The 17,695-nt window shown below is 42.7% G+C and overlaps 2 protein-coding genes across 3 annotated transcripts in view; one reads left to right on the top strand and one right to left on the bottom strand.

The window, feature by feature from the left end:
- Positions 1-1,350, top strand: part of limk2 (LIM domain kinase 2) — a 28,008-nt gene extending 26,658 nt beyond the window's left edge. For both annotated transcript variants that reach the window (XM_061039272.1, XM_061039273.1), the window contains exon 16: positions 84-1,350. In XM_061039272.1, the coding sequence (XP_060895255.1) occupies positions 84-303 (220 nt within the window). In that variant the 3' untranslated portion in view covers positions 304-1,350. The remainder of the gene's footprint in view (positions 1-83) is intronic.
- Positions 1,351-3,215: 1,865 nt separating this feature from the next.
- Positions 3,216-12,931, bottom strand: pik3ip1 (phosphoinositide-3-kinase interacting protein 1). The gene is made up of 6 exons (XM_061039298.1): positions 12,664-12,931; positions 12,435-12,563; positions 11,898-12,014; positions 8,221-8,403; positions 8,021-8,099; positions 3,216-4,882 (listed from the first exon to the last, which is right to left on the bottom strand). The coding sequence occupies exons 1-6, from the start codon at positions 12,773-12,775 to the stop codon at positions 4,663-4,665; spliced, it is 840 nt and encodes a 279-aa protein (XP_060895281.1). The 5' UTR covers positions 12,776-12,931; the 3' UTR covers positions 3,216-4,662.
- Positions 12,932-17,695: the final 4,764 nt, after the last annotated feature.

Genomic DNA, 17,695 nt, shown 5'->3' with positions numbered 1-17,695 from the left:
TTCTGCACCTTGTCAGTCTGGTTTTAACCTCAAACCCCTCTTTGTGCTTGTTCCCCCCCCTCCCCCTCCCCCTCCTCTCTCAGTCCGACTTCCCAGAAGCTGGAGGACTGGTTTAAAGCTCTGTCCTTGAACCAGGAGCTGAAAATCCCTCTGCCTGCTGAACTGGATGAACTCCAGCAGAGTCTGAGTGGACTCCTCTGGCCTAAAGACAGCGCCCCATCGCAGAGCACAGAAGAGCCTTCACCCCCCACCACCACCGCCGCCTCTCCGGACTCTCCCTGCATGGCGGATAACGGCACCTAGGAGACGTGCGTCCCTTTTTTTTCTCCGCCCCCTCTGAGCTGCTGCACTTACACTGTGGATGAGAAAAGAGAAAAACTCGCTTTGAACCCGAGCCATTTCTAAGAAACTGGATAACCTGCTGCAGCTGCACCAGTCTCCCCTGTGTGGACCCCTAAACACCTGAGAGTCACCTGAGACTCGGTGAACTCCCCGTGTGAGTGGACGGACACATTTCAGATTTTTCTCACCCGCTCAACACACACACAGGCCTGTACTCATGTTTACCGCCTTCATAGACCGATATGAACATATTTGTGGTCATTTCCCCCACACAGAAGACGAGCACCTTTTTGAGGTGAGAGCATCGATGTTTTTTTGTTTTTCTGGTTCTGAAGTCGTCGTTTGCCACGTGTGGAATGCACACATCGCTCTTTGACGATTTAGAGATCGACCGCTTCAACGCTGCGGCAAAAGAAAACAAAGACGACGACAGACTGGCTGATTGACACGGATGTGACCCAAACGGCTTCATCACATTCAGATCTGACACGAGATGCTGAATGAATGTCTCCAGTTTGTTTTTGTTAAACACCACGGAACTTGTTTTGGACGAGATGGTTACGAGTATAGCTCTTTGTACTGATTGACTGACACTCGCATGATTTTGAGCGTTCTCCTCGAATTATGTATGAACACTAAATCGATTTTTTCATGTTTACCACACTGACATTTCCTCCAAAAGCTCCTCTCTCCCAACACCTGACGCAGGAAAGCGGGGCCGTCATTAGTCATTGTGAAACCCACAATCATGCACGACTTCACCGTTAGAAAGTGGCTTTGTACAGAACTGGATGTTTTTCTTAAGCAGTGTACATAGACGTGTACATAGTAAGCCTCTAATCGGATGTTGTTTTCTAATGGGAACTCTAGATTTGTAGATTTGTAGACATTTCGTCACCGATGGACCTTTTTTTTTTGCTGTGATCATGGAAGGTACTGACGACCAGTTGTAACCACTATTATTTATATCACTGTAGTGTTTCCTAAATAAACCTTCTGAAAGTCTCATTTTGTTATCATTCTTTAACACGGGTAAAAGTGTCTGAATGAATCAGGCTTTTGAGCTTGTTCAGTCTTTGACAGAAGCCGATCTCACATCTGCAACATGAAAGTATCGAGATCATTTCACTTCCTGAGGTAAATAAATGGCCCTCTTGACCTTTTATCTTTTGTAATTGATAAACAGTCTTTAGGACCAAAATGAAAACCTTAAATAATTCACAGCCTTTGAATGATTCTTATTGATGTTAAACACTTCTGTGGATCATAAAACACATCTCAAATAAAGGTTTTTTTTAATCTTCAAAGTTGTGTTTTTAATTCAAAATAAGTGAAAGATCATGAAAAGTAAAGAGTCTGTAATCCTGTATGAAGAACGTGCAGACAGGTTGTTTTCTTCAGGGTTCAAAGCCTCTTCACATCTCTTTGTTCTCTCTCTTTTTCTACTTTGTTATCTTAACCTACTTTCTCAGGTGACTCCAGGAATGTACACTATTTAAAAGTTGTCAACAGGGGGCGCTATTAAATCAATTAAATGCTTTTAGTGACAGCCTGAACATTCAAGCTGTATCAACATGTTCAAGTGGAAGTAACTCACCTTGTTTATTGAAAAGGGGAATTATCTTTATGAATTATATAATTTATTTAAATGGGAATATTTATTCAGATGAAATGTTTTGTGAACCAGCGGCGTCCTCCTTCATGCACGGCCTGCTCCGACCTCTGACCTCTGCAGCAAGGACGTGTGGACAACAGGAACATGAGGAATACAAAGGAGGAATCCTGCATCTTATCCCTTAATGCCCTTTTTGTAAAGCGTCTCCAGATGACACTTGTTATGAATGGGCGCTTTACAAATAATGATTTAATTGTTTGGAAGGATTTGTGTAAAATGTAGATACCATCAGTTAGTATCTGTGATTCCTTTGGCTTCGAGGGATAAAAAAGTAGTGAAAGAGAAATGTTGGTCTGTAGACCTCTAATAGAATATTGTTTGTGGCTTAAAGGAAAAAAGATAAATTATTTTATGTACACATTTTTCTTGAGGGCAAATGTTCTAAATAATATATCAGAGAAATGTCAAATTTACTGGGAGAAGATATTTGATACCCCCGTGTCATGGAGACAGCTGTATGGTTTTTATAATTCTATTATAGATAATAAATCACAATACTTTATTTAAAATCCTGTTCAAAATCTTACCCACAAGAAAAATGCTCCCCATACGGGGCTTAGAAAATGATCCAAACTGTCGCTTCTAGATGTGGGAGGAAAAAATCTATTCATGTAAAAATTGAGGTTTTGGGCTAATCAGTCACTCCCTGCTGAGTGCTAAAGCTATCTCTTTAACTCAGTAGAATGTCAAATAGAGCAAAATGAAATTCAGCCGGTTGCACATGGTGACTGGAGTCCTGAAGTATGGACTCTTAAAAAAAAAAAGACTTTGAATCCTGACTCCAGACTCGTTTTGAATCGAACATAGATTCTCAATGACCCCAAGAATCAAAATCGAAATAATCAGACACCGAAAGGTTTCCAGTCCTAGTCGCTTCTGTAAACCTGAAATTGAAGACCTGCTGCATCTTTTCTGGTTTTGTCCACGTGGGGATTTTTTTTGGACGACCCTGAAAAAATGTCTAGCTTCATATTCACTGTTTTTAACAATGAGCCCTAAAAATTCTACAATTCTCTTAGCAGACTCTTTTATCCAAAGCGACGTACATCAGAGAGTAAGAACAACACAAGCAAGGATCTAGAAAAAAGGGAACAATGTCAGTAAGAGCAAACGATCAGCTTTGAGTCTGATTGGACACACAGGTGCTGACAGGAAGTGACCAGAGGCAAAGCACAACATAAACTCATCGTAGAGTCTGTGTGTTTGACTTTTTATTTCAGTCCCAGCAGTGAAAATCTGCATCCATACAAACACACACACATTTAGTGAAAGTGCTGAACAGCATTAATCTGAACACTTTGCAAAAACGTCATGAAATAATAACAACCGGCACACTTTAACATTAAAGAGCAGTAGTAACCAAAGGTCAGTGAAACGAGCTCACCTGGAGTGATGACCTGACTCTAATGTGTGCAGATGATTTTAAAATGTCGTTTTTATTCAGTAGTTCTTAAAAAAAAGAAAAAGGCCCCTGAACACAAACATACAGCAGGTGACCACGTGCATGCATTCATGTTTTTGATTGTTTTCTGAACGAGTGAACATCAAACTTTGGAACGGGTTTCTATTCTACTTCATTCCTGAAGCATCAAGTGCATAACTCAAAGGTCTGAATGTAATGTGAGACACGGGCGTGTGCAGCACGTCACCCAATCACAGCCCTGCTCTGCAAAACACCACAAAACGTCCCGTCTGCTCCGTGCTGTGGCAGTGCTTTTCTTTTCTTTTTTATATTCCATCATTTCTGTCTTTGGGACTTCTCTACTGTCTCTCACGCTTCCTGAGAGCACTCTTGTTTTTGTTTTTTTTCCTGTCACTCCTTTAACCTGTGGGAGACGATGGCGAGTCCTCTTTTGACGCGTGCCGATGATCGCCGTCATGCTTTTCGTCGGCGTCGGCGTGTAACTGGAGTACAAAGAGGAGGAGGAATCATCCGGGGGAAAAGATACACGGATACATTCAGAAGTAGTATCATGCTAAGGCAGTTTCCCTTGTCTTCAGTTGGCTTGTTGTTGTTTTTTTGTTTTTTTAACCTCATGTTGCCGCTTCCTGGTTCAGAGGAGGTCTTTAAACAGTCTTTATACACACACACACACACACACACACACACACACCTTTAGGCGGTGTCGCCCTCGGCACAGCCAGCGGGTCAAAACAGAAACAAAAAAGAACTTATATTCATCTTATGTAACCAACACCTCCTGTGGATGCCTTTTCTCCACATGGACACACTCATAAAGTCATGTTCTCCCTTCCTTTAAAACACCGTCTCTCTGCGTGAAGAAGTTTTCATCACAAACCACGATAAACACGTCTCACACTGCGTTAAAAAAGAGAAGCAAAGACCTCATCCTCATGGCTATAAATGTATCAAATATGACTTTTTAAAGACCTCGTTGTGGTCTCTAGGTGTTACTGCAGGTTCAATGGTGTGTTAGCTCGTCTGGTTTGTGTCTCTGATGGAGAGAGGAGAAAAGGGGGGTCACAAAGGTCACAGCATTCAGTTCAAGTCTTTGGAGTCAACACTGTTCTCCCGCTCCTTGAAATCAGAGCAAGGGGAAAAAGAAGGTGGGAGTGTGTTTTTTGGTCCCACAGAAAACATGTTCAGAGTCCCCCCGTTTGGGAGGACTAACCCCGCCCCCTGCTCACGCTCCCGGGGTACCGGCTTGTTGCCCCCCCATGAGAGGGTCCCCGCCCTCCCCGCTCTCCAGGGCCGGGTCGGTGTCGGGCTCCGCCGTGATGACGATGGTGTTCTCGTCCACCAGCTCGCACGTCGGGTTGGAGAAGGCAGACAGCGGCAGGGTGATCCGCTGCATCTCGCGCTCGTACACTCGCTGCTCGTGCTGCTTCTTTAAGTCCCGCCCCCTGAAGAGAAACACACAGGAGAGAGTCAGGACACTGCTAAAGTTAAACCACCAGTCAGCCCAATAAAACCTGATTATTATTATAATATATTTATTTAAGGTAAATGGACTTGAGCCTGTTAGTTCTCTTCTGGTCTTCTGACTACTCAAAGCAGTTTCACACCTTCACATTCACACGCTGATGGTAGAGGCTGCTGTGTGAAGTGACCATCACAAGTAATTAACCCATTCATTCACACGCTGGCGACAAAGCAGCAGGAGCAATTCGGGGTTAAGTGTCTTGCCCAAGGACACATCGGACATGTTGCTGCAGGAGCCGGAGGTTGAAAACCCCCCGACCGACTCTACCACCTGAGCCACAGCCGCACCATAACGAGCAATTACAACCCTACATCTTCATATAATCGAGGTACTTTTTTTTGACTACATAGTGATTTAAAGTCCAGTATTCACTTTCCTTTTTTTTCTCTTTTGATCAGGGTCCGTGTCCAGAACCTTTTTGACTTGGTTAGTCCAACTTGGTGCAGGGGTGGCAAGTAAAAAAAAAAAAATCGCTTCACAAGACACGAGTCATGCAATATGTAAGCTATGCAGCAACTCGATCAACCTCCTTCTACACATGACAAGTTTGATAGCAACAAACCGCTAAGACAAAAAGAAGCTAACACCTCTGCAGACGTGAGAAAATCTGGCAGGATGTAGAAATAAAATAAAAACACAGACGTCATGCCAGTTGTTATTGTTTGTCCCCGTCTCCTCAGCAGAGATTATAAGAAGAAGAAGAACTTTAAAAGTCAAGTCAACCGCGCCTGATATAAAAAGATAAGGAGCTTCAGAGAACATACTGTATGTACAAAGAACAGAGTGCATGTGGTATGCAGCAAACACGAGTGACAGATGGTGAAAGGGAACACGGAACTGAAAAAAGCTGGCAGCCACTTTATCTACTCCGGGGTAACACGAGGGGAGACGGGACGCCGCAGCACGAGGTCACTTTCTACTGACCTGGAGCCAAAACACTAAAAAATATTTGGAGTGAAAACACACCTCCCACCTTCTGCCTGCTTCAGAGCAGCAGATTGTGCAACTCTCTGCTCAGCTGTTTATCACCACCTGCTCTTTACCCGTTAAGGTTGTGGTTCATTTTAGATTCAAGCAAAACGTCCAGAGGATGGCTTCACCTCCACCTTCTTCCAGTGTTTGTGCTAAGCTAAGCTAAGCTAACTCTTCCTGGATTTAGCTACATATCTTCCAAGCAGGAATTGATCGGATATTTTAAATTCCATCATTATGCATTTGTTGGGGGGCATCCAAATGACATCACACTCCTTGCAGGTATCTGCAGCTCTTCAGGAGGCTCCTCCTGGTTGAGCCTTTTCCCGATTTGGGGGAGGGGAGATAGTCTGAAACTCTGCATGCATGAAACTCCTCTGGCTTTGAGAGATGGTGAGTGAAAGGAGTGAATTTCATATATGTTATAGGAGTGTATGTTCGTTTGTTTGAGGAGTGATTGGCCTGCCTGCCACACACATCACAGGACAGAAGTTGAGAATAAACCCTCTGACATAATAAACTGCTCCTAATTAATAATCACCTCCTCAAAATAGAAAACAAAGACACGGCACTGCTAATCAGATTTATCAGATTTAAAGCCCAACACAGAAGCTCAAGGATATTTTTTGCTGTGCTAAAAGGAATCATACCCACCCCCCCCCCCCCCTCCCCCCCTCCCATTTTTCCTTATTTTGTTCATTACATAACCGCATCAAATGTGAGAGCTTCTCTATCCAAACCAACCCCTCCCCTCCCTCATCCTCGCTCGCTTCCCTCTCAAGAATATCAAATAAAGATGCTCAAAATAGACGGCAGGACACGGTCCTCCCCCGTGTTCTGTTAGGGCTGTTGTGATGATAACGGAGGTTTCGTTACGCTCACATCGAGAGGCAGAGTGAACAACAGCTGATACCCTGAACTCGAGAGGCCGTAAGCTATCACGTGTTTACCTAATCATACTGGTACTCTTCCTGAGTATCTACACAACACTACATATTAGAGTACAACACCAGAACGGACTTCAGCTTCATGCAGATAAAATACGGTAAAATACTGTAAAATAGGTCATTTCTATTAATAATTACAAAAAGTGACTTATATTAATATGGTCGTATCTCTGTCTCCTTCCGTTTGTACAAAAGTGAAGCCAAGATATTCCCACTACAGGAGCAGATGCGCAATTTGGAGCCGATAGTTTCGCAGAAGGGAGCCGGCTGGTGGAGCCGCAGATTTAGATCGGAATGTGTGACTTTTCAGTAGCTGTGGTAGATGTAGAAACTCGTGGTTTTGTCTTTTTCTAGATACAAATTAAGACTCAGAAATGCGTTGATGTCAGAAAGATTTGTAGTGAATAGTCCTGATTTTGTTATATTGTCTACATACTGTACGTCCTGTTTTGCTCTATTTTTATGTTTTCAATGTTTGTATGTAATTTTCAATTAGGTACATTTTATTTGCGATAGTAAATATTCTTACTTTGTTATTTTTACTGTATTTTATTTGAACTTTGTTTAATCTCTTAAAGTGAGGTTTTGAGATAAGCCCTCATGGGTTTCTACCTGACCAAACATGTGTTTTATTTTTTATTTGTTTCATTTTTCAGTTTGACTCTTCTTTCAAAAAATGTGCAAATAAACCAAACTAAACTAAAACTAAAGCCCGATGCCTGCATCGTTAGTTTTTGTTACGGATCCTCGTCTACTTTGCCTGAGATCACTACAAAGAAGCCACATTTGTCAACGCAGCTGTCAATCATGAAGTTACCTCCAGACACTTGGACAAAAATCTGCCTAAAATTCGTACAATTGCTGCGCATATTTTTTACTTTGTAGTCCGACTCGTGTCCCGTCTCTTAACACTGAGGAGGCGGGGTTTATGACCTGTACTGCAGCCAGTCAGCAGGGGGAGCTCTAAATATTTCAGCTTCACACCCAGGAGGCTGTTTTACCCGTCCATCTTATTATACAGTCCGCGAAGTGAACCAAAGAATGAATTTTCCGACTCTATCCACTGTCCTGTCTCTCCGATAAAGGCAGAAAACGCCAAAAAATAAAGCTTAAAAAAATAAATAAAAAAAGATACTAACCTTTTGTAGAAGTAGCCAACCGTGATGCCCACTCCCAGCATGATTATAATGGCCATCATAGAAATGCCCACCACGTAACCTGAACAGCAAAAAAGAGGACACAAACTTTAATTTAAAATGTTGTTAGCTATGCAGATGATTGATTTACTTACACTGCAGGGCTGTGTGTGTGTGTCACCAACACCGTGTCAACAACTTACCCAGCATGCCGAGGTCTTTCTTCTTCTTTGGTCCCGTGTGCACTCTCTGGCTCATTCCCATCACCGGCTGCACTGCGGCAACCTGTCCCCGAGACGTTCTGGACTTGGCGGGCTGGGAGCTCTCTGTGGAGGGAGCGGTTCCGGTCGGAGATTTGGCCTCAGCGGGCGCAGTGGACGCTTGTTCTACGAGACACAGTGAGTAATTGTTGGTGTTAAACAACAGTGTTTATAAATCTAGAGAGAATTCTGCACATTCATTCATGAACTGGATCAAAATGTTATCCCTAGTCCCTACAGATTTCACTTTATCCATCAGTTCATTAAAAGATCCGACTCCTCTTTACAGTTTTACTTCCTGCTTTAAATATGAGGCCAGGATACATCGGACATGCAGCTGCAGGAGCTGGGGATCAATCCCCCTGACTGACTCTACCACAGCCGCCCCCTAAGTGAGGCGTTCCACACTGCACTTTCATTCTACAACACTAAACATCGACCACACAATGTCAAGTTTCACCAGCACTATACTTCACAAAATCATACATGAGCAGTAGAACATCGGCAGAACCTGCACCAACTCGTCCCTGACTGTCCTCAGAGTCCTCTCCTCTGTCTTACAAACACACCGTATGACTGTTAAGCTGTTTCACATATGAAGTCCAGAAAATGTCTAGAGAATTTCAGGAGGACTGCCCCTGAAATCCTCCTGATCTGTTTGTTTACACAGCGGGAAAACTATCCCGGTCAGAGGGGGGGGGGGGGGGGGGGGGGGTCTCCTGAGGCAAGTTAAAAGAATGAGGAAATAACCGCTATACGGTGCTAAAGAGACAATAATCTGACTGTGTTCTCACATGAAGCTCACCCAGAAAGCTTCAGGAGTTTTGTCCAAGTTCATTCAACCTTTATTTATACTCCAAAGATCATCGAGGGGCCAAACCTCATTTACAACGACATCAAGTCATTATGGAAAAAATTAGAAAACAGACATTAAATCAAAATGAAAAAACAGGGGACAGATAAATACAAGACTAATAGAGTACAAAACAGCAATAAATAAACACACTTATGTAAAAACAGTTACAAACAGGTTGGGAGGCTTAAAATCAGATTTCTAAAATGCCCAAAAGGTAAAAAGTTTATTTCCCTCAAGAAGATGCTGCATGTTGTTCCAAGAGTCCGGTGCAGAAAAAGAAAAAGCAGATTTTCCCAGTTTCCCAGGGTGAAAGAAGTATCCGACACCTACCCTACAGTCATTAATAATATTTATGTAGAAATAATCGATGGTCTCTGTTGCTTCTGCTGGTCATAAAAAGACATCAGTATTCATTTCAGTCTGTTTGATAACCACTTTTAAACTCCTCATAGCAGCTTTCATTTATTTAGAAGCGTCTGCATTAATCATTATTACTTTATTATAAACGTGTTCTAACAATGCACTTATACAACTCTTTGACTGGACTGTGTGGTTTCACATTTCCACTGGTGCAACACTCTCCCCATGAGCAGGACGAACGCCTCGACTCTGCTCTCATGAAGCTGTTAGAACGTAAATCAGTGTGAGACGTAAACAGGATCTGCAGGCCGGACTGAGTTTAAGGAGACCGGAAGGTTCAGGCTGCAGATTTAAACATCTGCTCTGTAAATCTTTTTTTCTTTTTCTTTTTTTTTTCCATCCCCACCATACAGGTTGTTGTTTGCGAACTCTGCTGGAGTTAAAGGGCATGAAGTCATAAACTGAAAACAGCCAATTAGAGGCCGTCTCTAAGGGAAGCAGGTTTGCTCTCTGCCAATGAGCTCTGCTGCGGGGGGCGTGGTTTTAACGTCTTTCTTCAAAATGAACTTTCCGCCACGTGACTGCAGGGCTTTGTTTTTGTGTGACTTCTTGGGTCAGAGTCAAGAGAGAAACAAAGGAGAGCGAGCTTCTCACGATGGCTTAACTTGACCTGCTCCACACTCACACTGAGACACGGGACAACTCAACATGGACCTTCTCTTAGTTTAGTTTATTAGAATCAGGGTCAGTGTACAAAAAACATCTCAGAAGAGGAAAGATGCTTTGACCCAGATTCAGCTAACTACTTTATTTCTGGGCAGATGAAGGCAACAGTAAAAAACACAGATCAACCGGTCATGCACACACACACACACACACACACACACCTAGTCACCCAGAGAGACACAGAACAACACACAGATATTAAAACATTATGCACAAGTTTCCCTGAGTTATAAAAAGTTGTGGAGATGACACATTAATGCTGACTGGTTTATAAAGCCTCGGTCAAAGGAAGCACAGGGTAAGATGCTTTGTCAAGTTCCTGCAACAGACTCAGGCTTTGTGTACTTCTCAGGCACCCTCAGATGAAATCTCACACCCACAAGAATAAAACATTTATAAAGATGTTTCTGACTGTCCACGATTTGGAACCTTTTTTTTTGCTGTGTTTTTCAGTTGTTCAAAAAGTTTGTGTTTTCTAGCTTCAATTTGTGTTCCTCTATGTTTTTTAATAACTTGTATTTTAAATTTTCAGATTATTTTCCCCCTTTTTTTTATATTACCTGGTTCCTTAAAAACGTTTTGTTTTTTTTACTTTGTGAGAGAAAGTGTGGATGTTTGTGCAAAGTTTCAGACTAGTTGGATGAGTTAGATTATCCCCATTCTTTAACGGCTTTAAAAGAAAAAGCAGATTGAGTCACATTTAGGGATACAACAATCTCCGCTTGAGGCAGATCCTGAAGCTCAGAGTCGATCTTATAGATTAATAATATTAATAATAAACCTCAGCATGCATGGGGTGAAAAAAATCAACAACACTAAAACCTTCTTTGCAATGAGAACTTTGAATCTGCTCCGACTGTTAAATAATTATTACTATGTTAGTAAATGTTTGTTTAGCGGTGTGTGGGGGTGTAAACACAGATTTATATGATTACATATTGTGTATGTTATATTTATATATTCATGGTTGGTATTTAAAAAGATAACTGTTATTTATTATAATCTGAATTAATAATTATCCTATTTATGTTTGTAAAACAAAGAATCAGTTTGAATGGATAGAGTCAGAAATCAGGGAGAGAGAGAGAGAGAGAGAGAGAGCGGGGAATGACGTGCGGGAAAGGAGCCACAGATCGGATTTGAACCTGGGACGCCCGCTTGAGGGACTACGGCCTCTGTACAAGGGGTGCGCGCACTAACCACTAGGCTACTAGCGCCCCAGGAGAGAATGAATAATATTATAATTCTTCACACTCCTTTTAGGATGTATAAACTCAATTAAACTTCTTTTCTTTCACATTGTTTGTAGAAAGACAATTTCTGTCCGTCTTCTTGTTAAAAGGTTTACTTTACTGTGTTTTTTATTTTCAAATCAAATCACTTTTAATTTGTTTTTAATTGAACTCATATTGGTGTTCATTCCTCTCCACATCATTTTATTAACGTTCTCCCTTTGCTGTCAGTCACCTCTTCTCACCCGCTCCTTTGTAAAGCACTTTGAACTGCGGTGTCTACTACAGTCTGATTGATTGATTGATTCATGTTTTGTTTCGTGGGTGTGTGTGTGTGTGTGTGTGTGTGTGTGTGTGTGTGTGTGTGTGTGTGTGTGTGTGTGTGTGTGTGTGTGTGTGTGTGTGTGTGTGTGTGTGTGTGTGTGTGTGTGTGTGTGTGTACCTACCTTTGCATAATTCGACTGCACAGAGTTGTCTCTGGATTGTTCCATCGGGGCCGGCGATGTAGCACCAAGGCTTCTCGGAGGAGTCTGGGTTTCGGCAGTAGTTGTGATCTCCAACACCTACAGGAGGAAGGAGGAGGAAAAATGAGAGAACCACTTCTGATACTGAAGCGTCCTGGAAACACAGGCCTGTGTGTGTGTGTGTGTGTGTGCTGCTGTCTGAATAAACCACTGGATTCATGAATCATTAACACTGCTTCATCACAGCACAATGAGCAGGCCGCCAGCAGCACAAAGAAAGGAAATGGCAGAGGAGAAACCATTTAACACTTTGAACAGAAGAATCAGTGACATACAGGCGCTGAAGTGAGCGCAGTAAATATCACCCCTGTGTTTGTTTTTCTGCATGATGTGAGGATTACCCACAATCCTGAGGAAGGCAGCATTTTTACACAGAGAAGATGAACAACAACACCTTAAATCATCTGATTCACATCCTTCACTTCACCCTGCATGAAAAAGCCAATTTAAGTCATTTACCTGTCTGTGAATCAGGATGAATGTTCACATCGTAGTCTCTGGTGGAGTTAGTCCAGTTGAGACAGGTCAGACCTGAGGAGGAGCTCTGGTGTCCCCCTCTGTACTCCACACCACTGGATGTCATGCAGTCTGGAAATAAAACAACATGTGAGCACAAACACACAGGAAAGGATCATCATTAAATATGTTTAAAAAGCTTGAAAAACCAAAGATGAGATGTGTAACTTACCTGTTCGACTTCCATTTGATGCACTGCTCTCCACAGCCACCACGCTCACAAACACAACGTGCAGAGAGAGGAACATTCTGCACAGCTGACGGCCTGAAATCACCGACAACATGGTGCCTTAGTTAGTCTAAAAAAATGAGGAAAAGGTGTAGAAAATGGACAAAGAGCCTGTGCTGAATGTGCATCAGTCACACTGCTCCTGCCTTCATGGAGTCCCCAGCCCTTGTTTTTGTCAGACGAGCTCAGCTTTCTTGGTAAACAGCCTTCAGAGGGAGGAGGAGGAGGAGAGGAGAGGAGGAGCTGCCTTTTGCAGCACAAACCTCCTGGTCCTAAACACTCACCAGGTTCGCACATTTCCTTCGAGCTGCAAACAAAAAGCTTTTAATTAGTTTCCTTCTCAAACGTTGTCCTCATCCTAATCCAACAATAACATCCAGGTTTGTTGTGTTTCTGTGGGTGTCTTTAAAAATAGCCTGTGTGCTTTCTATTTCTATTTTAACACACTGAGTTATTACTTTCTATTTCTAACGACCATCCATCCATCTGAGCAGGGCTGTGTCCGGGGGGTGGCCAGGGGTGGCATGACCCCCCCCCCCTTGATTAGCCACCTCAGTTGACAACTAAAAAAATCCTAAACAGTGATTGGCTATGTGCCATGTCAGAGGCGGGGCTTATGTCTATGTGTGACACAACCCTTCAAGTAACTTGAGGTCATGTTTTTCTTTTCATTTGTTTGTTTTACTTTGTACTCACCCGTGTCTCTGTCTTTTAGATCCTGCTCCCTTTCTTTTCCCACCTTGTAAGAATGTAAAGAATACGATGCCCGACTTGCCAACTTTGTTAAAGTTAAAATACTTTTTATTAGTTCCCGTGTTGTACATCTCTAGTACAACTCAAATATAACTTGTAACAAAGACATTCCACAATTATTCTTTGTTGCATCCACACTGTTTGTTGTCACCACATTCAGACTTTACAAACTGAAATCACATGAACACACTGAAGTCAGAGCAACGACTTTCCAACTCGGAAACTGGGACCATCCAAGGAGCACATGAGAGCAGGATTACTCGCCTCCTGTCGCCTCGTTGCAGCCTTTTCTACTCGGGAGTCTTCCAGTGTTTTTTGACCTTTACCTGCCCCTATTGGATTTGTTTGCAGCGCTGACAGCTTACCTGTGTACTGACCTGGAAAAACTTTTTACTGAACTCTAATCTTAAAACTTCTTCACATACAATTTTGGATAAAATTCCTTCCTCTGACATTTCAAGTCTTGGAACTGGGGACTTCTTGTGTTTCATGTCTTTGACAGGGACTAGGAAACTTTGATTTTTGGAGGTAGGATGTGAAATGAAGTGGGCCTAGCTCATGTCCCTGTTGCATACCTTTTTAGTCATTTGTGCTGTTGGAAAGCATGTGCTGAATGAAAAGTCAGTTGTTGTTTTTTTTGTCATTTAGGGTTAGGGTCTCAGTTTTGGGTCAGTTTTTTGGCTATTTAGCAACCGTAGACTAAAAGAAATGGGCGTAGTCTTATGGACATCAGGAATCGGTTTCTACACGCCCCTGCATCTGATCACTGTCATCTGGCTCTGAGTGCCTCGTACATGTGTTTAATCTCCATCTTTCTGTATCCCAGACTCCCTCTCTGCACCACGAGTCCTGTTTGTCAGCTGGAAACATACAGAGGCTGATAAAGGGCAGCTGCCAACACTATTGCAGAGCTGCAGGGAGGCCCTGTGTCATTGTTGGCTGACTGTTAAAAGAGGGCAGCCAACCCCTGACTCAGTCAATGTTCACTGTTCAAATAAAATGCTTACCCAAGTTTTCAGGCAATTACCAGAGCAAACACATAGCATCTGTCCGCCACTCTCCAGCACACTCTGCTCATTCAAGCTCTCATACATGAGCGTCTCCCAGCATGCACTGGGTTTCAAAATAGATGGTGTCTTTGGTGTCCTGGTTAAATCCTGTAAACAAAGGACAAAAACAGCTGCAAATTTTAAGGTCCTGTAAGCAGATTTTAAAACACTTTTAAAAACATGTACAGCAAAGTGCAGAGATAAAGAGGTATGACTTTGTCCACAGGGGGCGCCAAATTCAACACAAATCAGAAGTTCCCCATAGGAGCTGTAGACTGTAAATATCAATCAACCTAACGACAGGCTGAGAGCCGGAGCTGAGGTGGGTTTTAAGCCTCTTGACAAACCGTTACACATCCGACTTTGCGTAACACGTATCGTTCATCAAATCAAAACGGATGCGTTTTAAAAAATATGCATCCCCGTGTAGTGTGACTAGTCTCGACAAACTGCAGGATTTTTGCACTTCGGCATTGTCTTCATGTTTCAACAGATTGCAGCTTGTTTCAGATACTAATGTTCCACCTGCTTATTTCAAATGAAGAGGGATTAAGTCAGAATCTTTGCTTTATTTTGTCTGAGAGAGGCCGGTTGTCCGAGCTGTTAGGCAGGAGGAATTCTGAGAAAAAAAAAATCATAACTATAAAGTTTTTTTTTCAAAGGCCCTAAACCTCTTTCGTGCATACATACATTTCATTAACTCAGTTTTCCGAAAATAAAAAGTTATAGTTTCAGTTGTTTTCTCGAGCTCTCAACTTGTTTTTATTTCCTCTTGGGTCAAAAAAGTTTTTTGTCATCAGAGCAGATACTTTTATCTCATTATCACAAGATACCAGAGCTTGTTTTCTCATGATGAAAGATCAAAACAACAGGTTTGTGCCTGTGAAAGGTCAGACTAACATACCATGCTCCCATTAAGTTATGTTTGTTCTGAGCTTTTGCAACTTTTAGGATAAGAGATAAATAAGTTGAGGTCGGGAACACAACCAGGAATGACTCATTATCACAGGAAAACTGAATAAATGAAATGTATTAATACATGTCTTTTAAGGGCTTCCGTAGGTTTTCACATAATATGATGCTGGTTTTTCTTCAGTTAGGCCATGCGTTCAAGGAGAAAGTACTTAACTTTGCATGACAAGCCTTTAAAATGGTTTTTAAAAGAACCAATCATACCAAAGACAATCATGCAACTTTATGACTTTAGGAAAACAGAACAATGACACATCTGAAGAAGCCTTTATTCTGTCTTCTGTTTAATTCATTGAGACATTTGAAGAATAAAAACATTCGACTTTGGCTGTTTTTAACCTGAAAAAGTAGAATCCAAAGTCTGAAGGTGAAACAACACTGTCATGCTCCAGGTGACACACACACACACACACACACACACACACACACACACACACACACACACACACACACACACACACACACACACACACACACACACACACACACACACACACACACACACACACACACACACACACACACACACACACACACACACACACACACACACACACACACACACACACACAGAGAGAGAGTCACATAGTGAAAGTAAAAGTGGTTGTTGGCCTTGTTTCCTGTCGCTGCAGTTGATTAGCAGGATGCAGGCTGGAGCACAGACTCTCTGGACTTGAACAATAGCAGATGGTTGTTTTCCAGTTTTATAGACATACTAACTTGAGGACATGTCCAACCTTGATTGTTTTTAACTCACTTTACAAACGTTGTTCTCAAGGTTGAGGCAGAAGACACAACACCGCTCACACTGATAAACTGTCTGCAGCTCCATGTTTCTTTTTTTTTCTCTGACTTATAACAGAGCAGAGATAATGTCACAGTGTCACCGGCAGAGGCAGGCAACTGCTTGGGGCCCAAGACAAGAAGGGGGCCCCAGAGTGCTGACAAAATTTAACCTAAAGCAGCGACACATAATGTGAGAAATTTTGCCCCAACTGACAGCATTCACTCTCATTGCCCTGATGAACGCTGGTTGGAGCCCCCCCCCCCCCAATTAATTGTGCCTTGGGCCCCAACAGACTCTAGAATCACCACTTGTCACAGGTTGCAGAGGCTGGACTCTCGAGTGGGCGGAGCTCCCCCAAACCTTCAGCGAGGTGATCTGGCACTACCACCACTCGACGTCCCCCATTCATGCACGGCCTCCTCCGACATCCACCTCAGGGGCAAGGAAGAAATCCTTCCTACATCTCATCCCATTTCTCTTAACAATGAGTAAGGTCTTTTACCTGTTACTACCGGACAACACTTGAATTGAAGCTACACAAATAATGATTGATTGACATCTACATTTATGTCATGTTGTGATGCAGAGAAAGCAAACTTGTTCATTACCACCTGCAACTTTCTTTAAAGTTTGAATCTCATAGCAGCACGACGGCTGTTCATGTTGCTGTGGGTCGAAGGGAAATTAACTTCATCAGCTTAATGTATGAATCATTAACACGAGCTTGATGCCGAAGCTGTTGCATAATGCAGATTAGAGCACCAGCACAATGCTTCATGCATACACAATGGAAACACTGACAGAAATAGAGGAGCCTTATGCAGCTGTAGGGGTTTGTGTTCAAGTGAATAAGTGTGACTCTGCAAGTTTACAGTCAGCCTTCATCAAAGCATATCTCAAGTTTGAAGGGTGCAACAATAAAAGCTGTCATGTATAGTTAATAAGAAGGTAGTGTCAGGTCAGTGTTTGTTCAATACTGAGAGCCGCCCGTCTCAAACAAAAGCAGAGAGCTCTGCGATGATGTAAGACTGCTGTAGTGTGCGCTCGGTTGCGGGGGGCAACAATCGGCTCCCCATCAGACATCATCTTCAGCCCACATGTGGTTGGAAAATGGACACTTAGGAGGTTAGACTGCCTCTAATGGAGCACTAAAACATACACCATATTCCCCTGCTGGACAGCATCTCCTGACACTGTTAGGATTACATCACTGCATCAGTCTGAGCCGAGCCGCCGCTGCTGCAAACAAACAACTGAGCAGAGAGTTAGAGCAAGGACTTCACTTTTAGGGATGGTGATGTGTCCTTGGGCAAGACACCTAACCCCAAGTTGCTCCTGCTGCTTCGTTGGCAGCGTGTATGAATGTGATGAGTTACTTCTGATGGTCACTTTACTCAGCAGCCTCTGCCATCAG

The sequence above is a fragment of the Labrus mixtus genome, chromosome 5, assembly GCF_963584025.1.
Source record: "Labrus mixtus chromosome 5, fLabMix1.1, whole genome shotgun sequence".
Lineage (NCBI taxonomy): Eukaryota > Metazoa > Chordata > Actinopteri > Labriformes > Labridae > Labrus > Labrus mixtus.
The sequence above is the reverse complement of the archived record's forward strand: the minus strand, read 5'-3'. Positions and strand labels throughout refer to the sequence as shown.